Source organism: Bombus huntii, chromosome 9, assembly GCF_024542735.1.
Source record: "Bombus huntii isolate Logan2020A chromosome 9, iyBomHunt1.1, whole genome shotgun sequence".
Lineage (NCBI taxonomy): Eukaryota > Metazoa > Arthropoda > Insecta > Hymenoptera > Apidae > Bombus > Bombus huntii.
The window spans coordinates 5,870,153-5,894,852 of record NC_066246.1 but is presented as its reverse complement, the minus strand read 5'-3'; the positions used below and the strand labels follow the sequence as shown (position 1 = coordinate 5,894,852).

Sequence of the window (24,700 nt, the reverse complement as noted above, 5' to 3'; positions counted from 1 at the left end):
AACCGAGCCTATAATAGGAGGAAATGCTGGAGCGTGCAATAATTAACAACGACGAACGTAATTAACACGTTGGAAAAACGCGGCACAACAAAGGAAAAATATCGATACGGGAGATCTTTTACACAAAGCAGCAAACGTAGGAAACGCAACGTTAGCAGTTACTCAATTACCAGACCCTACGGGCATAATTACACGTGGGGGCCTCAAAGTGTCGGTTGTAAGGAAGCGGATAGTAAGGGGGAACAGCGAACAGTGGGTAAAGCGAACCGCAAACGAACTTGGCGGAATGGTCGCGCTCGCTCGTTCGATCGGTCGCTTTAATTCGACGTGTCGCTCGGTCTCGGCATCGCGGCTATTTGCGGGGACCTGCAAATGAGTTCCTAATAAAGCAATTACGCGACCGGCAGAAGTTATGGCGCGTGGACCGCGACCGGCCCCTCGACCCGTCGTAAAGCACGCTTCCTCTCGGCCGCTCGTAAATCGATTTTCGGACCTTCTACCTTCATTAGCTTCGATTTCCAGTATCGCTTCGATTAGCTGCCATCTACCGTTTACGCTTTCTCTTTCCTTTTTATTCTTTCTTTTAGCGATTTGGTAAAATCAGTTATAAAAATCGTGGAATTTTTTTAAACAACTTTCCCCTAAAGGTGAACTTAAACTTTGGCGTAAAGGTGAAACGAAAGGTGAACGCCTGAAAATAATATAAAGCAAGGTGAAAGTTGCTTCTTGAGTCTGTCGAATGGAGGCTGTTAAATGTCATTGAATTTTGTTTAACAAAGTCACCGGAGCATCGTAATTTTTCCTCTCCACAAACTCGAAACTTTCCGCAACGTTTCGGATCCAGGATCGCCGAGTCAGCAATTTGCCAAGTTAATTTCTTAGAGTCTGTGTTTGCTCGTCTAAATCCGGGCTCGTTGAGCCTCCGGGGACGCCGCTGGAAAGCGGAAAGATGCCGGAAGTTGGCAAGAATAATGCGCGTTTAAACGCGCAGGGATTTAAAAAGTCGCTTTAATGGCGAACATCGACTAGTCGGTGATGTTGAAAAATTAAAACCGACCTACCTAGAATTAAGCGTCGCGCGAAGTGCCGCTAAAACGCCGCCAGGTACGCGGACGAATCTACATCGTTCAACTATTGCGATCATTGGGAAAATTTTCAAATCGCATCTTCAATTATTCACCGATGTGGCTTGCAGAGAGAATCAAACTGCCGCTGCTATGTGCTTCGATGAAAGGGCCAGTTTCATTGAAGATTCAACATCCATTATTTTAATTCAAAATTCGTTTTCGTCGAAACACGTACTGTGTCGGCCAATATTCATTTTACGTAATTGACACCTGTTTCGTTAGCGAATCCCAATGGAAATTTTGTTCGATGGAAAATATCCTTCGTTTTGTTTGCCCGAAAGTAATTACATCGCGAATATATCTGCGCGGCATAATTAATTTGAAGCGTGCCGCGTCGATTCCTCTCGCGAGCCTGTCCGGCGACTCGCCTCGCAATTGTTCCCTTTTAGTTTCACGGAAACCTAAATCTGATGGGTGTTGGGCGCGATCCACGTCCGCAGATAGCGCAATCGCTTCCGGTCGCCTCGAAATTTCATATAGCTGGCGCTAATCTTCTCACGCGAACCATCAAAAAGTGAGAGACGTGAGATTAATCGCCTTCGAGTTGGCGGAGTCTTTTAAAATACAACCAGCTTTATGCACTCCACTTTCCGCCTAATAAAAGGCAAAATATATTACGTAAAGTTCTCGAGGAGGCTGGTTAACAAATAAAACTCGACAAAGTCTCGACCACCGAAACCTCGGAATTCTCATTTCGACGTCCAAAGGCCACTCGATCTCTCGAAATCTCGTTCGGCCGGGATAAATTGTTCCATCCTCTCCGGAGTTCTTAAGCCACGGAAGTACGAAATCGCGGAAGGAAACGAATACCCTGCACCGCAAACGAGAATCGAGGCTGTTTGAATAACAGCTCGATGGGATTAGGGACCTCGTTTCTGCCAATTCTGCCTGGAGATAGCCAGTTTCGATCTTCCGCGGAACTGGACGACTGAATGGCACGACCTACAGATAGACATATAGATAAATGGACGAGGAACGCGACGGAGCATAGGGGAGGAAGGGGAAATTGAAGAGGAATGATGCAGAGAGAAGAGCGAGTTTAGAGAATTGAATGGACTTATTGGCCTCCGGATGACCGTTATCACTGATCGAACGCCGTATGTTCGCGGTACAACCGCTCCCCACTGCCTTTCCAATCCGCTTCTTGTTCGATCATCTAAAAGAAGAAGAAAATAATTTAATCGGTTCGAAGCGGGCCAGTTGCCGAGATAGAAAGTTCCCTCGTCACTGGCGAACGTTCCACGATGCTGGTTATTGGGGACCACGTTGAGAAATTGTGAGAGGGGTTTGTTAGGTAGCGTGGGGTTTCTTTAGATTAGACTACGTGGAATCTCGAATCTCGGGATCAATGGATTTAAATTTCTTGAAATTCCGAGCCCGCGGTTCGTGATCTCCAGCTCGCTGATAGTCAGCCGCGGCTTTTTGTTTCAATTTGGTTACCGAGTTCGTCGAATTTCATCCCTTAGCTTAGATAGACTACGTCTACGGAGGATTACGCGCGTAAAGTAGCATCGCTCTGAACAAACGTGCATTCTTCCTTTGACGAACGACATCGTAAAACTTTGACGATACACAGAGCGTCGTCGATCTTCGCCTTATCTTTTACGAGTGTCGCTGGAAATCTCGAGTTTGTTCGACGAGTTCGATCGAAAATCGCAACGAACGAGATGCGAATAAAACAGGAATTGATTCGATGCTTTCGTTTTGCGTAATGTACAATCGTAATATAGAAGATGTAGAGGGGTGCCGGTGCCGTCGTCGAATTCATTTGCGAAATTAGCTGTGTGGACGGAAGGGCGAGGTAGTCGCGCGCTTTTTGTTGGTCGTTCGAAATATCGAGCAACGTCGGGCAAGCACAGGTGTTCCACATAGATAGGCAAGCATTGGCAGACGGCCAACAGAGGCACCTATGCCTCCTCGACCCACGGTCACCCCGTACTCCCGCGTCCAAGTATCGATCTCGGCTTCTCTCGTGACTTTTCATTGAATTTCCATGCGCCGTTTAAGAGGCTGCTTCGTTCTCCCTTCGCTCTGCCTTTTTCTCTCGTCTTTTTCTATTTCCCCTTGAAAATGAAGACGATACAGGTCGTGAACCATGGATTCGATGCCTCGCGCGATATTTCTGCTGAAATTGTACGATAAAGATCACAGTCTTCCAATCTGAAAATGTCTCGATACTTTCAGCACACGGAATAGTTTTTTCAAAAAGTCTCAGTTCCAAGCTCGAGATTTAGTAGTTCTGAGCTCTTCCAACGAAGGAGAAAACGACGACACGGGCGAAATAAAACGCACAGTATAGTACATTTAACCAACGATAAGATCGAAGCTCGTTCGGTAGATCAGTTCGTACGCGTTACCTTCAACGAAACTATAAGAATTTTCGGCTGCAGAATTTCCAGCTGCTCCTCGTCGACTTACAGATAATCGCGACAACGCGACGTCGACGATAACCGGCCAAGTCACCGCTGGAAAGTTAATTAAGCACGTTCCAATAAACTTTGCCCGACAACAGTGACGTCGCTGAACGGGAATCAACGACGAGCAGCCGGAACGAGGATTTATCCGGCGGCGGATCGCTGCAAGCCACTCTCTCGGACACAGAGACCGGCTTCAGGGTAACAGATACCACAAACGGTATTTTAGGCGCTCAAGGATCAATTCATTTAGATACACCGAGTCTGGAGACGTCTGTTAGAGCTGCAAGTACAACGTTTACTCGTACCTCGGGTTGCTGAGAGTTTGATATTCGTGAAACTCGTGGTTTTTTCTCGATGATACTCGTCGAGGAACGCGTAGCTTCGAGCTGCGAGCAGAGAATTCTCTTGGGTTTTAAATGCTTCACTATCTTCGCCGGTCTGTGATAATAAAATCTGAAATGTTCTCCGTCAGACATGTCTGGGGAAACGTGAGCTTCGAAATATCGAACTTGTACGATTTGGAATATTCGGCGGGCGTCGACAAATTAACAAGACCTACGACACTTTAGACCCAATACGTCTTTCGGCTCTCCACGAAGTTACTTTTGATCTGAAAAGCCAAGAGCTGTGGATCGCTTCTTGCTGATCTCTTTTCTTCTATTCTGACCTATATTGCAGCGGAATTCGATTCATAGACGGCCGCTAATCGGTTCGGAATAAAATCTGCGAAGGATGGTATGGTCGTCGAAAATTTTTAATTCAACCTCGAACGAAAGTTCCATAGGGAGGTGGAGAGGGGCGGAGGACTAAAAGGAATCTGTGAGTGGCGGCGGCGCAGCCGGAAACGTGGTCTCCCGTTGCCGCGCTGAATTCTCGCATCGTCGAGCCCGCGTCTCGTTCCATTTAACATTTAGAAAGGAAAGGATCGATGAATCGAACGGGAACCGATTCGCATTGTTAAGCAGAGCGTCGAATTATAGGCAAATACCGTTCGCCGTATCCACGACCCTGAATTATCGGGGGTTGAGGCGAGCACAACGACGATGACGCAGACCGTACGCCCCTTTCTATTTTCTTTTCCAAGCTCCAACGGTCGCCAGCGTCTCCGCTCATTCTTCTCTTAAATTCAGAGATAAAGCGCTTTGCCGCTCCATTAAGTCGGCATGCTCCGACAGAAAAAAACCTGGAACTGTCACGCGTTACATCCCTGACTATCGAAGTCCTTCGCGTCTCTTCGTAGAATAATAGAACTAATGCTGGATAGAACGAGAAAGAAAGAAAGATAGAGAGAGAAGGTTGCTCGATTTTTGTTTAGCGAGATCGAGTTGTTTGAGACTTTACGTGGAACAACGGTAGCCGACCAACCATTCTGTCTCGTCAGATAACGATTCTAATGCTGGCGGAAACGAATGAATTCACTGTACGCGGAAGAAAGAGGCTTCCCTTTTTAAGGGAACGTTTTTATAAAGAACTTAAAGTTAGCCTGGCACGAAGTTACCTCCGTGGATAAGTTAAATTCATCCGACGTGGCCTGCGAGTTGTCGCCGCCGGGAATATCATTGCCCCATAATAACGTTTCATTAAAACTCGGCCTAAAGATTAAGGGAAGTACGATAAGTATAAATCTGGCCGATGAATCTTGCGCTGGCGCAATTTTGCCGAAGAATAAAATTTAACCGCGCCGAAACTACCTCGTGCCTGGAACTTTTGCATTATTAAACGAAGGCTCGTTCGATCTTAATTTTCCGTCTGGAATTCGACGACAAAGGGCCGCGTACGCGGGAATAGATATCGAAACGGTGGATGTTCATCGTGAAGCAACGGCAGTCGGACAATACGACGGCGGGACATGGCGGAGGATGTTAGGTGGCTGGCTTCGATAGGCCGACCTATTAAGGTATTGAGACCTTATCTGAATGAAGACGGCGATATCGCGGGAACGCCGCCATTTCGAGTTCCATCTGCTTCGTGCTCGATCGACAATCGCGAATGGCGACGAACGTCATCGAAGCGACAAAGCACCGATTCTCCTCGACCCCCGTCGATTCCTGAGCTCTCCCTTGCGGAGACGTCTGTTGTCCTGGCCGGGTAAAGTGGGGTGCCTTGAAAATGTCAAGGAAACGTCTACTATCGACGTAGGACGAGGTACACGCACAGAGAGCAGCGTTTCACCAAGTGGGTCGTACGTTTGTTCGACGCGTTTCGATTATTCTCCGGGTAGGAGACGGGTTCGGGATCGGTACGAGTGGCAGGATGGAATTTCCGAATCGGAATCCAGGTCGAAATTCTCGAATAATTCTTTGCTTTCGTCCTTGAGAAACGAAATACGCTCCTGAGCCAGTGAATCGATTTCATTAACAAATTCCAGATACCCTGAACCGTGACGATCCGCAGATCAAATCGTCCCCATCCTTTGAAACACACGCGTCATCTATCAACGACGAAATTCCCCGTTGCTGACGATTTATTCCATATCCGGATCGGTGTCAAAGCAGAAGCTAATTTATCCGCTGGAGGCAGTCGCGTTTCGACGCGCGCGCCAACTTTGCGGCGAGGAAAAAACGCGGGAAAGGAAAGAAGGGCGATAGATACGCGAGCAACGAGGGGGATGCATTCTCCCGAGGGACGTTGGCGTGTACCGGCAGCCCCGCGAGAAATGATTCGCACCGGCTACGCGCCTTTGAGCTACCGACAGACGAATCGAGCTACCTCCGATTAATTTTGCCCGCGGCGAAAGGAAGGGCGGGCTTTTCGAAAGAAGAAAGCCAGCCCCGCCAGAGCAAACGAGCTCTCGACCGTGTTCTAGTGTTTTTCAACCCTTTCTCCTTGTTCTTCCGCTCTAGTCCTCCGCCATCTATTTCTCCTCTCCCCTGCTCTGCTCTGTTACGCTGCTCGTTATTCCCGTAGACCGTCACAGCAACTGAAAATTTCATTCGCACTGCGTAATAGATTCCGTGGCACAGTTCCGAACGATAGTCGCGTTGGAATTTTTCCAAGGGGTGATTTTTACAAGAGCATCGTCGTTGTCGTAAGAATGGCCAGAGTGCCGGAATATAGCGGCGACCCAGTGGCGAGAATTGCCGAATCGGACGGTTGGATCGTGGCTCGATTTGCTCGACTAATTGGCCAGAGGAGCGCTTTTAAAGCTGTACGGGTGGGTTCGCGTACGTTTGGCGCGGAGAACTAACGCTGCAGTGGCCTGTTGCGGATCGTTAAATTTGTTTCTTGCTCGCTGTGCGGTGGTAGAATAAACCGACCAACAGAGAGTCAACCGGATGTTACCGTACCATGTTACGTTTCGGTAACACGTAATCAGAAACCTTTCTCCAGCTTTTTCTTTCTCTTTCGTTCTTAACGTTCTTCGCTTAAGTTCTCCTCGCTGTACCGCAAGATTCTCCGCCAACGAATTCGTTTCCATTCTCTGAAATCAACAAATTTCGAACCGATGAAATCTTATCGTCGAACGGTATCATCGTCGTTCCTGTTGAGGTTATTCGATGTGTAAACAGAGAAAACACGTGGATAAATCGTAAGGCAGAAAATATATTTAAATAGAAGTGTAATTATAAGTAAGAATACAATTTGAGCTGGTCCAGATCCGTACGCTAGCTGTGTTAACCAATAACTGAAAACCCCGAAGCCAACGTCGCCTGTCTACTGTTTTATGGCCTGACTTCGTCGCAGTCTTTTGTCTACGCGCTGTCGATGGCTTCAGTGCTTGAGAAAACTAAAAAGATCAGATGTAGAGTTTTCTTAAAAGTGGTAACCACTTCGACAGTTCCAAACTACACGGATTTCGTTGTCCGCGCCGAATTCGGTAATTCTGGTAACATGGTGCGAGCCGAAAATCCGAGCAAAGTGCGTGCTTGTCGCGAGCCGAAAAATACTCCAAATGGTATCAGCCACACCCACGTCTTCGGCGGCGGCTCGAACTCCGCTACGACAAAATTGCACACGAAAATTTACGACACCGTCTCGTGTACGTCGTTCCCGCGACGTTTGCCAATTTGACGAAGCTAGAGCGAACGACTCTGCCTCCTCACCTCTTTCTTTCTGTCTTCTGACACGCGTATATCCCTACGTGGATCGTTTCGATACTCGGCGCACGTCCCAGGACGATCGTTTCCGACGATCGTCCTCGACGTGACGATCCGGCGACGATAGACGACCGTGTTCTTTATTTCAGCGTTTCTGTTTCGCACACGCGAGTGGATCGCTCTCGGCGAACGTTAGAATTAAAATGAAAGCGGTGAATGATGCGGCGTCCCCAAATTTCCAAGCTACTCGCGAAACAAAGACGAATTGCAAATTCGTCGAGACTCGGGAAATGTCGTCTGACTTGGAAATATCAAATCCTCTGGAGTCGATTTCGATAGTCTGGTCGTCAGGGCACGAGACACACGGTGGAAGTTTTTTCCTTTTTACTTTCTAATCTAAACTTTGGAAAGTTTCTCGTGCGATGTGGCTATCGCGAGTGCTTATTTCCACGGAAAGGGTGACCGCGCGTGTCCAGCCGGCGAATATTGGTTAATCGCGATCGCGGGAACGGTTTCGTGCGAGAAATCGTTAAGAGCTGAGGTTAAAGGGTTGCACCGAGGGAGGGCTGTATCTCGACACAGTTTCACGAGGAAACACGGCGAAGCTACGAGCGATTCTTGAAAGAAGCGGGCTCGAGAGAAAGGGCCCTTTCATTTTTAAAACAGTCCAAAGGCGTGCACGGCTGTGCTTCCGTACACACGATATCTTTAGGGTTTAAGAGCGAGAGAGACTCGACCATGCGAAACAAGATGTTTTTCCTTTAACGTTTCCTTAACACCGAGGTTGCTTGGCAAGGCGCGCCAGCCTCGTCTCGCGTGGATGGCCGACTCATTAATTTTAATCGACGCGAGTGCTTGGTCGCGAATTTGAATCGCGTTATTCCGGCAAAAATATAAAATCGACGTTGAACCCGGTCGAACGATCTTTAGTCCCGCGACCTCTAGTTTCGTTCAAAGCGTGTGACACGAAGATTTAGTAGCCGGCCGCGGCGGCGCCGCCGAGGAAACAAGGCAGACAGCGGAAAAGAGGCGGTCTTTCATTTTTAAAACAGCGAAACAGCTCAGCGACGCCTCGAGAGCTTTCCAGGCTTTAAGAAAGGACGTAGCGGAACACGCGAAACGCAGCCGTAGAAAACCCTTTTAACACGCAACTTGCTTATTTTAGTAGAAGGCTGTTTAAAGAGAAAGAAGCGGACGCGTGTTTGATGCCGATTTCGCGGCTAATTCATTCGCACCGGGTCGCCTGTGCTTCGTACTCGGCTAACTACGATTCCTCCGTCGTGTCCGGTGAAAAAACCGTTCTCACGCGTTTCCTGTATTCGCACGTACTTGGAGCACGTTCGGCTTTATCTCATCAGCAGCGGCGAATTTTTGAAAGATTCGTGCATGATTATGCAAACGAGCCTGTCGTTTCACACGAACGTTCCCGAACGATTTCTAGAGAAGCCACAGGGTTGAATGGAATTTTTGCCCCGAGAATCCACGGCGGAGAAAGATTTTCCGAGGCCTCTAAGATCGCGACGATTCCGGCTTCGATAGAAATTTCGAATTTCTAGAGTATCGAGACGATGTGGAGGTCGCCGAGAGTCACGGCCGTTTCTGAGATTTTGGAAATTCGCGTCTTCCGCGATCGTACAGCTGCGGAATCTTCCGACGATGAAATTTAAGACCTCTGACCTCGTATTCGTCCTCGTAATCCTTGGACATTTTGGAACGTAGAATTGCAGATCTGTGGAATCTTCGAAAATTCCCGAAGCTACGAATTCTAAAGCAACAACACTCGCGGTTCAACTCGCATATGGGAAGAATTTGCGGAAGAATCGAGTCGGTTCTCGTCTCGGACGAAGGGAAGTCCCTTCCGGGGTGTAATAAATTCGGACCATGGAGGGACGGAACAAAAATATGGGCAAAAATATCGCGAGAAAGAGACGCCGGTCTGGAGAGTAGCAGGAGTTGGTTGTCGCGCGACTCGAAGGCTCATTTGCATTGCGTGACAGAGCTGTTTTCCACGACGGCAACCCTTTACGTTTTATACAGCCGGCATGCGTTGCATGTCGTTATTCCTTGACTTTCGCCCCTCGACAGACCGGCTGGCTGATTTTTATTTTTCCACTACCCCCCTTTATCCGAGCCGGGTTCGTTCTTTCTCCTCGTTCATCCCCCTCGCGCTTTGCTTCTTGTTCTCCTCTTTTTTTCCTTCCATTTTAACGATTAACGTCGAGCAGACTCGACGTCGTTATTGATTAAGCGAACACGTGAAGGCGCACCAACATCTTGCATGCCGGAATTTCTCCTTTTTTCCCCCTCTTTCCTTTTTTCTTTTCCCTTTTTTGCTTGATCCGCAAAACCTTATTGTTCCGCATACGTCGCCGTTTCGTCGTATTCCCTCTCAAAGCAGAAATATCTTTTTAAAAACTGTCTGATAGTAGCGCTGGAAGTGTAGTTGCTCTGTTTAATTCAATTACGAAATCAGGTTGTTGGTTTGCCGGTATTCTATTTCATTTGTGACACAGACGCCTGATAATTAGCGTGATCATCCGTTGATCCTGGGTTCCCAGACCACGCGTCAAATCCTATTATATCGCCATTATAAATTGACACCGTCGTTTAGGTGGCGCGAACAGGGTGTATAAGGATCATCTTGGATAGAGCGAATAGAGGTGGGCAATCCGCGAGAACAATCGTTCCTGATATCAAATGCATTTGCTTCGATGAAAGGGCTTTCTCTCTGTCGGCAGAGATGGAAGGGCCAGTGGGAATCGTAATTGCAAGATGGATCCCTGCCTGTTCTTCATTATGTCAACCTTGCCGACTCCCTATTCGCCTAGACGTCGTTTCTCTTCGCTCTCTTCTCATCTGTCATTATGTATTATAGCTTGCCACTGATGTCGCACCATGCATTTACATTTTACAACTCGCTAGCTTGCTTAATCTTTATTTCTCTCATGTTTTTATTCCAACTTGTCCCCCTTCTCCCCATTTTTCTTCCTCTTTTTACTCCGTAGTCTATCTTTCCTTATTTTCTCTGCATTATTGTGTTTCTCTCCTGTTTGCATCTTAACCGCAGTCTCATTTTTTCCAACTCCATGAACTTTCTATTTAACATTTTTTCTTCCTTCCTTCCTTCCTTCCTTCCTTTCGCTATTTTAATTTCACATCTTTCACGAGACTTCTCCCCTCTCGCTTCTAGCTGTTTTTATAGTCCGTCTTATTCGGCTGTCACTAAAAAACAGCGCGAGGGAAGAGCCATGTTATTCTGTCAAGAAACTCAATTAGCCGATCATTAATAAGGAATTCAGCGTGTCACGAGTATAAATGGAAGCACCCTTCTGGCTGTCTATAGAGAACAGGACCGCGGGGATTCCACTGGATGCGCTTCCATCTTCCACCTGTTCAGCGACAAGCATCACCAGCCGCGCCATCGTGTTTCTTTATCGATCGTTCCAACGGAGATGCCTTTAATCCCCAACAGTGCGAGCAGTTATCTTTATTTACCCACGACGGAACAATCCAGTCTCGATTAGGAGCAAAGAATTTAACACTCCTTGAAACCTTATCGCCTCTTGACGCTCATAAAGAAAGATTTCGAAATTGTATCTTCCACTAACCTAATCATTTTTTACAGACATAGTTCAGCGACAATACGTTTTCTCTTGGAAAAAATGAAATTACGATTCACGATATTTAGGGCGTTGAAAATTTGTCACGATGAATCGAGTTTCCATATCCAGTTGCACTCGTAGGATGATAATTCAAGATCCAGGTCACACGTCGTAGACGATACCTCGTCGGACCTTTGTATTTTTGACATTTGCTCCTTGCGTCGCGTTGTCCACGACCAGGACAGATACTCGTAATGAAAGATTTATTTTGTTTCCTTCGTTCTACTGTCATTTCGTCCTTTTTTTTCTTTTTTTTTTTTTTTTTTTTTGGTCTTCGTAAACTTCCAACTCATTGTCCGATGTCTTTTGATCTGGACAATGGCCACTGGTCTAGATTCTTCGCTGGTTTCTATCAGATTTTTCGTTCGCTCAGAGTTTCTTCTCCTTTTGTAATTTCTTTTAGTTCGTTGTTCTTTGTCAGTGTTTCTGCCGGCCTGCCACCCCTGCAACATTTTTTCCCTTCTCTTCTATCATACTCTCTCAGACTTCTTTTTAATTCTTGCTACCTCCGTTCGCTAGTTTTTGTTATCTTACGTGTCATTTATCCTCTGTCTTCGACTTCATAAATCTTCTGCAAGCCTGTTCTCGTTCACCAACACCCATGCTCGCTCGCCGTTTCGCGAATAAATTCTAAACGACACTCGGCCGTGAATAACGCCGCGCCAGTCTCTCGATTCTATGCTTTGATTGGCATCGTTCCCACGGAAATTCCTGCGAACCGAGGGGTAGCTCACAGCCGAGGAACATCATTAGCCGACACCGAATCGAGAATGCTATTTAGCCGACGAAAGCGGAACGAACGATTCCTGGCCGGTGTGAGACAGATGTCCTCCCGGTTCATCCTTGCGCATTCTGCGTGAAACTTAGCACAAGAACGTTGCTTGCGGATCAATTTAATCAGCCACTCGCAGCGTGTCATTGTTTCAAGCGCCGGCTGATTATTATTCTATGAAAACGCCCCCCTTTCCCTTCCTCCTTCTCTCCTTCTTGCCTCGAATTCGTTGCGAAACGAGCCTCGAAAACGCGACTTCCTCTTCTCGTTCCGTACTACAGCAGAATAGACGCAAGGCGAATTCGGGGTACGGACGCCTTTTGCTAATTAGATATCGTACCTTAACGATACTCGGAGAAATCGTGTCATTCTCGAAACTAACATTTTGAGAGCGAGCAGCTTTTCTACGTGTTCCTTTCTTTCTTTCTTCTTTTTTTTTTTTTTTTTTTTTTCGACGAAGCTTGACAACTTTGTAATTCGAATGCTCTCGAAAAGAATATTTTATGAGAATATATTCTAGAGAATATATTCGGTTTGGAGAATACTGCGAGTTAATTATAGCTTTGTGATTTATTTATAGTTATTATTGGACGTTAGAATTGAAAATATTCCGGGTTGGCGGTCTGCGCTGTCGCCGGAGAGGCAATCGAGTTAATTATTGCGATACACTTTTTGGTCAATAAAGAGGATGGGAAGGTATTGGGGAGATGAGTAGGAGAAGAGAGGAGCGACGAAATTCGCGGTTGGATCGCATATTCGATAATTAAGCCGCAACACGCTACAATTAGCGTTGGCCAATGTGTAAAACGAGTTACCGCCCAGTGCCTCGACCCGGTCGCGTATAGATCATTATTTCTCCAGTGGTGGTCTGTTCAATTACACCGGGAATTGAACAAGGTCGGACGATTTTTCTCGGCTCTCCGCCGATGAAAGGAAACGAACTATTCGAATCGAGCTTTCGAATTATTATCTTGGAAACAAGTTGCGCTCTCTCGTCCGATGCCAAGCGAAAAAGCCGACGATTACCGAAATTTTCTTCCCCAAGGAGAGCCGTTCCGTTATCTGTTCCTCGTTTTTCTTCACACGCTGACGTTTCGACCGGAGACACGTTCAGACAGCGAAGATATCGAATTTTTCCCTTCGGATAATACGATAGTCGTGCACTGATATCGAGCGATACGCGCGTATCGAAAAAAAATACGGCGGAGAAGGGTGGCAGCGGAGAAAAGAAAAGACATTGTATCCAGAGAGCAGGAGGAAGAAGAAGAGAGGAAGATGGAAAAGAGGAAATAACGTCCGGTAGAACGAAGTACATCAAGACAGACAGCAGAACGAATCGATTTGGATCGCGTGGATGGCTGAGTGCTGTGGAACGGGAATTCTCGGTGCATCGATAATTTAAAGAACTGGAGAGCCTCTGCCTGCTCGCGAAAAGTTATTCGAAAGGGTGCACGGAGAAGAGTCGAATGGAAGAGTGCAAAGGGGTTGGCGGTTGGTTGACTCCCTCCTTTCGGGTGGAATTTAATTTCATTGAAAATCCGACGTCGATGCTTCGGCGAAACGAACGAACGAACCTTTCTGCCGTGGCAGAACGACCAGGGATCCGGCGGTGACGTCGTGAGCGTCGCGACGCGTTCGTCGCTGGCCTGGTCGGGCCACGTGGCGCACAGCGTCGTACGGTAGCGCGCAGCCTGGTCCTCGGAAAATATCGCCAAAAATTGCTCTGGCCTCGGTCTCGCCTCTGCCGGAAATTAAAGATTCAACGAGCCGAGGGTAATTCCGGGGACAAGGAACAAGAAGCCCGAAGAGGAGAAGCGTCAGAAGTAAAAACGACGAAACGTTGAAAGGGAGGGAAAGAGAGAGAGAGAGAGAGAGAGACGGGTGGAAGTAGGAAGGGGAAAGAGAGAAAATGATACGAGGGATGAAAATGGAAATCGATGCGCACGGAGAAGCTGGCAGCACGGCGGGACGAGTTACATTCGGCGTCGTTAAGTCGATATCGGGGGATGCCCGAAGAAAACGTTTAGGGGGACCATTTTCACTACCCCGGGGGGATGGAAAAACTTTATAGGCGTGCTCGCGAGCGCATGAAACACGCCCTTTTGAGTTAATGCGACCGTGACCTTGAAACTGACTTAATTATTCGCCGGCTTACGAAGTCGGAGCGAATTAAAATCGCGTTAAAGGTACTCCCTTTCGCCGCAGAATCTCCCCTCTTTTTGCGCTAATCTTTCGCCCGCTTTTATTTCGTTGGGATGTTTATACCGGGGAGTAAATTAGGTCAGGAATAATTTTGATTACCGGCTAGGGGATAGAGCTGACGGACAATAAGAACTCGAGTGGCGAGGAGGGCTGTTTCGCTTTTAATGTAGGACTTTACGAACTTCTAAATTTAACTTTTGGAACGCGTAATACGTCGTCGATTAGTTTACGAGAAACTTCGCGCCTTTGTCACGCACGTTTATCTTTCTCGCTCGTACGCGAAGCTTCTCAGTGGTAATCGAAATACTTTTCGATACTTGTCCATGGAAAATTCCTCGTTTCTCGGAAATGTCAACGACAGTCGGAGAAAAGAAGCGCGGAGGATCGTTAACGCGGATGAGAATGGCGACAGCAAGGTTGGAAAACTAGTTTGTTCGAGGTAATAAAGTGCGAGCCCGGTGTTTTATAAGCGCGAGGGAGCGGTTCGCGAGGCCGCGGACAAAGGGATCTTGTTATTGTTAATTTAGCATAATTTCCCTTGCGGAGGCCGTGGCACGGCTTAAGCGCAACGACGGAAAAATTAGCACTTGTTATCTGAAATAGCCGCGCAGCGAACGACGTTGGCCTGCGCCAGTACAATAGGAACGGAGCGGGACAAAAGACGGCAAAATTTTCAGGCCCCAGTGATATTACGCGGCGTGATTTAATTTCTGATTACAAGAGAAATCCTGCTTTCCCAACCCGATGTGTTATCATTCTGCTTAATTAAATCATTACGATAACTGGGTCGTTCAGCGCGTCGCTCGTAATTTAAGTAATTTATGTTAAATTATTACAACGGCCATAAATTATAATTACATCGATGTACATCCTGTCACCGTATACTTTTCCACGTATTTGTACAATCCAGATTGATCGATTATCGACAGCCGCCTAGACGTATTAGAACGTACGCGTATCTACTTTTAATTCTGTAGCTCGACCGAATTTCAATATTTAATCTATCCCTTCCATAGGAATATCAGTATACCTTTGGGAGTAGGTAAATTACGTCGCATCGATGTCACGAAAGCTAGTTTTCCATCTTCTTGCTTTAATATAGTCGTATACTAATTCGAGACTCAGCCGAGCTTTTATCCTTGTTTCACACTAGCTGCACGAATAATAATCTTGCTAATAAATTCTTGACGTTTCGCAGGAGGAATGCGCCTCGATGCTGCAGGATCTCAGCGACAAGATCAACAACAAACATCACGAGGTCCATACACACCCGCTACTGTCGATCTTCAAGATGGCCGAGGTCGAGGTCAAGTTGCCGTACAGCAACGAGGTCGGAGGTTTGTCGAGGTCGTCGAGCTTCCTGTTGGTCGCGATCCTCCTACTGCTCAGCCTGTTTCGATCGACGTCGACGTGCCTGGTCGCCTCGTGACACCAACGACCCACACCCATTTCCTATCGAGACTACTGAAATTTCTCGAACGCCTAGAAAAAGCTGCACGAACGTCTGCAAAAAGTCAGCGAGAATCGCGCGCGACAGCCTTCGTGGCTGTTGGATCATCAACGAACGTCGAAGTCGCAGTTTATCAAACGGGGCTCTAATCTTCGTGCCTCGTGGATCAAACGAGTAGAGAATTATGGATCGATGCCGCGATCGAGGATCGTGTTCCGTCATTCTCATTCGCAATTTAGATTTCATTTTCTTTCCTATCCGCTCTTTCTTTCCTTTCCACGGTTATTTCCCTCCCGATCGACCTTCCATTTAATTTTTCATTCGTTTATCTTGCCGAATTTCCTGGCTACTTCGCAACCTCTGCCTCTATCTCTTTTCCCCTTGACCGCCGATCGAAATCGTTTACTCCGAACAGCAATCCGTCGGTTTCGTCGCAACGTCGTTTCTCGTATGTAGGTTCGATGATCTCTCGCGAGACGCACGCGGCGCGAAGCCAAGATTTTTATTGCTACACGGAGTACAGCATCGCTCGACGCCAACGACACAGCCCACTCGCTACGTGGTCAATAATAAAGGGGATCCCATGTGCAGAGAATGGGCGAGGATCGAAACACATGGCCCCCTTAGTCTCTCGCTGCTGGATCAGCGACGATATTGCAAGCCAGATCCCGAACCGATCTCGGTCATTAGAAACGCGCGCGACATTTTCCTTCCGCGCTGCAAGCCGTAACTGCGTCCGAAAGAGTCGCCTCGATAAACGTGGCCCAGTTCGAAGTAGAAACGTATCGGAGATAGTTTCGCCCGATTTCTCTCTGACTTTCGACGCCGGCTCGCGGTTCCATCCCAGCTTTTTACATTTTTTCCATTAGCATAACCCTGCGCGCGGCGTCGTAGTAGCAAATTTTTCCAAGTCGTTCTGGTTAACGTGGCGTTTGAATACGAAGCAAATTTGTCGAATATCTTCTCTCGAGAAAGAACTCTTATTTTAATTCGGTTTTCTGGTCGAGTTGACGGGATAAAACGCGAGGTCCTCGATCGCGTGCAACGACGACGCGTGTATAAAGGAAGCATCGTAGAGTCTGTAAATGACGAGCGCTAATTTACCGTGTAATTAAAATAAGCTAGCAGAAAACGCGAACGCTCCTCCTGTATCGGACCATTAGGTGTTTATTAACGTTGTTCAGAGCTAAATCTAACGGGCGTTTTCAGGCATATCGCAAGAGGCTCGAGTGTGTAGATAATTTGTAGATTGTTAAATAGAATTGTAACAAAACGATGTAATAGAACCGAAGGAAAGGAAGGGAGAAATCAACGCGGACGTACGAACGTATGGCTGGAATGATTATCGAAAACGAACGACGGCTATCTCTCGCGAGAATCGATTTATTATCACCACGATATAATAATCGCTATCTAGAATTTCACTTTTCTCTTTTTTCTTGTTTTCAGTAACCCGTTTTATGTTGAACGTAGATAGCGATGATCCGTAGCTCGTTTTACGAGACAGTCGAGAAAGGCCAAATCCGGCCTGTTTAATTATGTTTTAGGTCGTGACACGATAAAGCTGATGCGAGTCGAGTATTATATGTAGCGTTGCGAGTTTGCGATAATTTGGCCGTTTTGCGAACGGTATCTGCATAGACGTGCGAGTACGTGCGCGAGAGACAGCCGCTTTAAAACGGTCGATTTGTCAGCGGAGAGAAGAGAAAGAAGCGGCAAACCGGGGAAACTTCTAAACAGCTTCCCGGACGCGTGACGTTTACAAACGACGCGGAAATACACGACCCGAAATTATTCAGCGGTAAAATTCCTCGTTCCGCTCGTCGACTCGATTATAATCTCGGCGCTGGCCAACTTTCGCTCGAATGGCGATTTTTGACATTTCCGATTGTACTCGCGTGAAACATCGGCGAGATTCCAATATTTGTCGCAGGATTTCCTTTCGATCGATAGAAAGACGATTGCGCCGGTAAACTGTCGCCTCTGAATAATTTTCCCCTTCAACGTGACGCATTTAATTTTCTTTCGAAACGAGAGAAAGCAAAGGTTAATTCGAAGACGAAAATTATCACGGCAAGAAAAGAGGTGTTTAGTTCCCGCGTGGCAAACCAGAAACCGCGTCTCGAGCCGGGGAAAAAAGAGGGTTTAAACGAGACGAGCGTACCTCGCGTCTGACGTATTCCGCGAATAGCTACGTGCTGCACGTTAGTCACGATCACGGATAAAACGCGGGAAGCGGAAGGGGATGCCGACGAGTGTTAGGAGCGAGGATGAAAAGAAACGGCGACCCGAGAATGCAAGAGATTCGTCAATTTAGCAGAATTAATTGTGCGTGCGTTCGCGCTCCAGACCGTGTAAAAAGCGGCGTGAACGAGTTCGAAGGAGATTCCGGTTCGTGTTCGTTCCAGACAAAGGACGTCTCTTTGTTCTAGCAAAATACCTATGTAGTTTTAAACCGAACAGAATATTTTTCTTTTAGTTTGAAACTTCTGGTATTTTCTTTTTTTTTTGTTTTTTTTTTGTTTTTTAAATACCAGTTAATACTAATATCAATACTATTAACAAAATTGATTTAGAAATATTTTTAACCCCGCTGTCCTCGTCGCTTCTTCTTCGCGTCCGTATCTTTTCCCAGATATCTGTTTTCTTCGGACTGTTTCGTTTGTAAAAGGCGTGGTATACGTAAAAGGTACGAATATTGCATTGGATTGAAGTAAAATGAAATATTTAAAAGCTATGTATATTTTAATGATATCTATCGAAATGAAACATCCATTTCGAGGTCACATAGAACCGAGAAAGACAGCTGGGTTAAACTTAACGAACGTACGTCGATTTATTTGGAATTTTGTCTATCGACGTTCATTCGCGTTCCTGCTGGACGTGTGAATCTTTCCGAAAATTAAAAGAAAAGTCACGAAACAGTTGGCGAAACGCGTCGATGCAATTAGTAGATAGAATTTCGACGAAAACGGACGAACGTGAACCGGATCGAATGTACGTGACGTGGCTATCGGCAAAGCAATAATGTATAAAGTTTACGATCCACGGGCACGTCGCTCAAAAACAGGGGGTGGATTGGGGTTGACGGGTTATATAGCCGAGGCGAAATGTATAAATGTCACGTTATACATAACACGCACGTAGGAGAAACCGTATTATAAATGTAACGCGTATATATGTTAATTCGCGTTGAAAATCTCAGCCCTGTCGGGCCAACGTACAGCTGATACGAACAAACAAGAGAAAAGAACTGTCTCTCCTATAAGAACGTAGAACGATCGATTCCGTAAAACAGATTCGAACAGTTTGGAAAAACTGAAAGAACAGAGAATCGAACGTATACGTACGCGTGTATGTGTGTGTGTGTGTGTGTGTGAGTGTGTGAGTGTGTATATGCATTCTCTTTCACGAAGCACGGAAGACTTTGTCGACGATGGACGCCTGCTTGTAAAGTACCTGTCGCGTCGATAACGAAAGATTCCAATGTTCTTAGATGTAATGAAACGGATGCACAAATTTATGTTGATTCTGCCGTAGCACGAGAGTCGAAACTGCACCAAACACGCACACGTTTGCGATCGTCCCCGAGTTTCTATGCGATTTACGTTTGGTACAACTGTACATAAATTATGGTCTCGCGTATGTTCGTTAGAACTAGGAGTTCGTGTGGCCTAACTGTGTATCTTGTTCGTTATTTGCTTTCGATATTTTACTTTTGTCGTTACGCACACTTCCGTGCTTCGTAGAAACGAACAAGGATAGAATCCTATCGCGATAATCGAAATGGTGTACGACGAAAATGAACGGAGGTGAAAATAACGAGTTCGTGTGCCGGGTGTTTAAACGCAGAGGTAAAAGGGCGAGGAATAAGTTGTTTCTTCCAATAAGTTACGCTCGTGGGTCTTCGTATGACTGTCTGATTCTACTTGGCATGATTTACTGTCGAGACTCGACGTTCAAACATCCGTATATAAAGGTTACTCGTTCTGTCGACGCTTTGTACAAACGTTCATCCTTTTTTCTTTTTTTCTTTTTTTTTTTTTTTTTCGTTTACTCAAAAAAAGTACGAAGACTCATACGAAATCGATTACAAAAGCGACACCGTTGTTTTGAAGTTTCAAGAAACATTTCGAGAGCTTCGCGAAAAAAGAAGCGATGGCAATAATTTACAGAACGAACGCCAAGCCAAAAAGAAAACGCAACGCGAGATTGATCGAGCGTCGTTTCAAAAACTCGTACCGCGTCGCCTCGTAATACCGAGGTCGACGAAAAACAATCCGTGCAAAGACACGTTGATTCCAATCGAACATATCAAGGCCTCTTAGAAGTGGCTAGCCAATAAGCGGTTTTACTCTGGTTTCACGTAGCTTCAGTTTTTTCGATGCTTTTTTCGAACGTGCAGACACGGAAAACACTCAAAGTAGCCCGATCGCGCTCCGTTGCCATTGCACCAGGGATTTCTCCGCGTCAGAGAAGCGATCCGAGACTTTTTTGCCGATAAAAGACACTATTTTGTTGATCTTTTTCTCTTTTCGTCCGATCGAATGAAATTCGGCTCGAATCTTCGCCGACGAGTTTGCTACTTTACCGAGCGAGCTCACTCGGACGCCTCCCTAGATACATCTAGGGGAAAAGCTCTGCGTGGAGGAAATACCTGAACATGGCAGCACTGCACCGGCATATCGACGCCAATCGCTACATATAAAAACTAATCGCGAGTGTATCACCGCGAAGCGAGGACGCTACAAATGTGGCAGGGGTCAGAAATCGATTTTCCACGTGGGTTATACCGCATGGTCCTCTCGTATTCGATTCCTTAGATAGTAAGTAAGATCACCGAAAGCGTTTCTGTTTTACCGACAGCGAGAAACGTATCGTCGCCCAGTATCTATCCTGCTTTAGTAACTAGTTTCGTGGAGAACTACCTCATTCTTGGTACCGTGACAAAGTTCGTGGTACCGACACCAGGCTACGTCAATTTTTAGACACTTTTTTACCGTCCACCAGTTGTCGTACTGATGGAGGATACATTACGACCCTCTTAGCGTTTTGTTCGTTCGATTCTCTGAGCGCAGACGTATCATTGCTGACACTCTTACGTTCCTTGTAATCGGTATGTCTTGATTGTTTCTCATCCAAAGATTGTTTGATGATCGTTTAATCTTCGCGTGAAGCAATGGTGTCAGTTCACGTAAGCCTCCTATGGAAGACGGTAATTCCCCGGACCTTTCCGTCGGTAAATCAGAACGAAAGCTCAACCTCTCCGACTACACACTTAACACCTACTAAACGCGCGCAATTATACATATACCCGTGTGCGTAAATACATATACATAATATACATATATATAATATATATATACATATATTTTATTACTTGAAACGCACTCTGACCCCGGCCACGCGTGTAATATAAAACGTATGGTTACGTAATGTAAACTTAAGTAGCGCACCATTCAAGATGCTTCATCCTTCCTAAACGACACACGTAAATCCTCGTACGACCGCCAGGTTTAAGGGGACCTCGCGTCTCGTAAGCAGGCGACGTCCAGTCAAGCGTATACTTGCTTACACGAATCGGTGGAAAAAGACGTGCCGCCCGCGTATGATCTAAGGAAACTCATTTCTCCTTTCACGAATCAAAAGTCGTTGGAAAAAATTATAATATCGAGATCGAGGGTAGAAAATTCGCCGATACGATCGATCCGATCGAACGTTCGGCGTATTATTCGATACGGCTATGAAGATAATTCCGTGGATCGCGAGATCAGCGTGTTTACGTCAACGGTGAGGCGTGACGGCGCCACTTTTTCCGCCGCGTGAATATTTAACGAACTGGGATGCTTGCGAGACGCCTTTCAGGAGGTCACTTTAGAAAACGCAAAAGTGGGACGTCGCTTTCAGTAGATCTCTCTCGGTTCGCACGCGGAACAGGCAAACAGAAAAGTGGGAGGATAATAAAACTAAGGGGACGTATTCCGACTCCCCGTAGATACTCGAAACGTTCGCGAGGAACGTAACCGTGTTCACGAGACTGTCGAGTATGTCCATGTGTATGAGCGCGCGCGCGCGTGCCCGGAAACCCTGTGTATGGCCGCTTTTTGCTTCGATCCAGCAACACGCCGGGAGAAAAATTAATAGTCTAATAAGAAAAACCCCTAAAGCGATTGATATTCCAATCTGGCTATGTCGTCAACTCGATGACGGTACCGAAAGAAAGGACACCTTCGTGTAGTTTGTTTTAATTCACCGAATCACCTCTGAAAGCGAACATCGAATCTTAAAGGGACAAAAAGAATATCAATCGTTCTGCGTCTCAACCGAGGGGTGTCCTCGAGTTATTTCGTGCTTGTATATAGCAAATGCAACAATGTGCGATGGAGAATTGCCGGCAAATACGCACCGTAATTCTAGCTACTATGTACTCTAATGGACAACGATAATTGCGAATAATCGCGACAAAGACGAGACGGACGAATTCCTTTCGATCGATGCAACCCGCCATCGTAACGAAACTTCAAAATTCTGATTTCACGAGAAACACGGAAGAATCGAAGGAGAAAGGACACCCCTTAAATTTCAGAAACAACACCCTCTCTCAACTAACCCTCTAGTGCGATACCGCGATGTAACGTTGATTGTATATACCTATACATAAGTATACATACATATATACATATATATATACATATGAATATACATAATATACATATGCATATACACGAAGGTACGCGTACCTAAATCACCTAAATGATCAACGGAGATCCTCGAGCGGCCATCGTCGTCGAATTTCGCCAATATCGGTGGTGCCTCGATAGCTTCCAGCGAGTTCGCGCGAACGACGACCGCTCGAGGAACGAACAAGCCGCTTAGAAAAATGTGGTCAAAGCCATCGATTAAAAAAAAAATAAATAAATAAATAAATATGGAGAAAAGCGACGTGGCGACGACTAGGGGAACGAATATTAACGAAATTACGATACACCGGTGCGGGTGGCGATGGTGTACGATAGATGAAAAATAAAAGAGAGAATATTGAAGTGGAGGGTGCGTGAGCGTGCGTGTGGACGATGCGAACAAGAGCGCGAGTACTTGTTATAATATTATTATACGGACGACTAACGAGTTGCCGAGGCGTTGGTAAATAAATACGAACGGGTCCTCCAGGGCCTCTGAAATTATAAAAGCGCTGCTCGAGTTTCTCATTCTTCCCGAAAACCATTTCGCACCAGCGTCCTGTTTATATATTAACCGAAGTACTGGATAACTTTCTGCGTATTTTATTATTACCTGCGAGTTCTCGAAGATCGTCGAACTGGACGCTTACACTGCACCACGAGACTATTCGATCGCTTACCATTTTTACGATGGTCGAGCTTAACGCTACAGAAATTTCCAAATTTGTTGTGCGACGCGTAACGTATCGATACAACGTTTCCATAACTTTGTAGAACATCGTAAAACTATAAAAGTGTAACTATACCTTCGCGAGCCACTGTACGTTACAAACTTGATCTTCGCGAAAATTGACACTTTACTTACCAGAAGCCTATTAATAGGCATTTCGATGGCAATGCTCATCGACCGGCAGTCTATTAATTGGTTTTTGCCAGAACTAGCGACGTGTCCGCGAACGAATGAATCGGTCGGGTATACGAGTTTAACCGCGAGCGATAGGTAAAGTAGCAAGAAAGACGAGAATCTGAACGTAGTTTAAGAAACCAAAGTAAATTCGTATCAAGTAAGAAATCAAAGTAAGTTCGATGCTATTCGAAGAAGAACGAAATTTATTTCTGTCGGTCTCGGCTCTACGCGATCTTCGTCGAATCGACTAAACCGTGCAATCTATAGATCGAGCAACCGATCGGTAGTTAATGAACGCGTCTTACTCGCGAAAGTTTGTCGCGGCCACTAATTAAATCGTCGAGCTGTTTGCAGAGCACACACACGGCGGTCTGTCCGCATTAGCCTCGATCGTGCCTTGGCAAAACACTCCAGCGAAAACAGTGACACGGTGAAATTAAACGTTCAGGCCAGGCTGTGATATCGATATCCACATCGGCCACGGATCGATCGTTCAATTTGGACGTGCGTCCACGCGTGCACGAACGTAGACCGCAAACGCATATAGGTCAAATGCAAACGCAAACGCGAATCGGTCCGTAGGACGCCTGAATGAAATCTGTAACCGTGCCACACCTAAGGATTCCTTCGTTAAAAATACCGCAGAAAAACACGATCAGTCGATCCAACGATTTTTTCTTCTTTCTTTTCTTTTTTTTTTTTTTTTTTTTTTTCTTTCAAGAGGAGCTTCCGTTTTTCGTTCTTCGAATTCCTCGCGGTTCAAGGTTCGCCATTCGGACGCCGTAAAAGAAATTTATTCGCGAGCTGCGGCTGCCGATTCGTTCGAATTCATGGAAGTCAAAGAACAAGGATGTTTTTCGAAGACGATCGGTATTCGAGATCCATTCGCACGAAAGATGGTCCCCACGATGGTGTGTTTTCCACGATGCTTTCACCAGCCAATGCTACGACGACAGATCGTCCACTTATTTCGTTTGAAGCGTTGTAGAATTTATAAAACGCCCAGTACATGTATAACCCGGTAACATCCCTCTTACGATTGTATTTGACGCGACCTCACGACTAGGCCAGCTTAACCCCACTTACCCCTCGGCTGCTCGCCGAGCGCAGAGAGGATTTAAAGGTATATTTCAACCTGCGAATATCGGCTGCTGCCACCCTGCACTCGTTTAACCGCGCCAACTGTCAAAACACTCGCTCGTCGAATAATTGGATTCTAGCGGGTTAGAGCGCGTCTACCCGCGGTTTTCTTCCACCCTGTCGTCACCCTTACTTACCGGGTAATGCATTTTTTCTGTTTTTTTTTTTTTTTTTTTTTTTTTTGTACATTCAGCAACCACGAATACGCGACGCCTAGTTGAAACATAAATTTGAGGCGATACTAAAAAACGATAACGAGTCGACTGGTAGGGTTTCTTGGAAGGAGACTGCTGACTTTCAAGATCG

The 24,700-nt window shown here is 46.2% G+C and overlaps 1 protein-coding gene across 1 annotated transcript in view; it reads left to right on the top strand.

The window, feature by feature from the left end:
- LOC126869254 (uncharacterized) overlaps nt 1–22,856 on the top strand; it is a 221,037-nt gene extending 198,181 nt beyond the window's left edge. Inside the window, exon 17 of the mRNA XM_050625527.1 lies at nt 15,416–22,856. Coding sequence (XP_050481484.1) covers nt 15,416–15,646 — 231 coding nt within the window. The 3' untranslated portion in view covers nt 15,647–22,856. The remainder of the gene's footprint in view (nt 1–15,415) is intronic.
- Nucleotides 22,857–24,700: the final 1,844 nt, after the last annotated feature.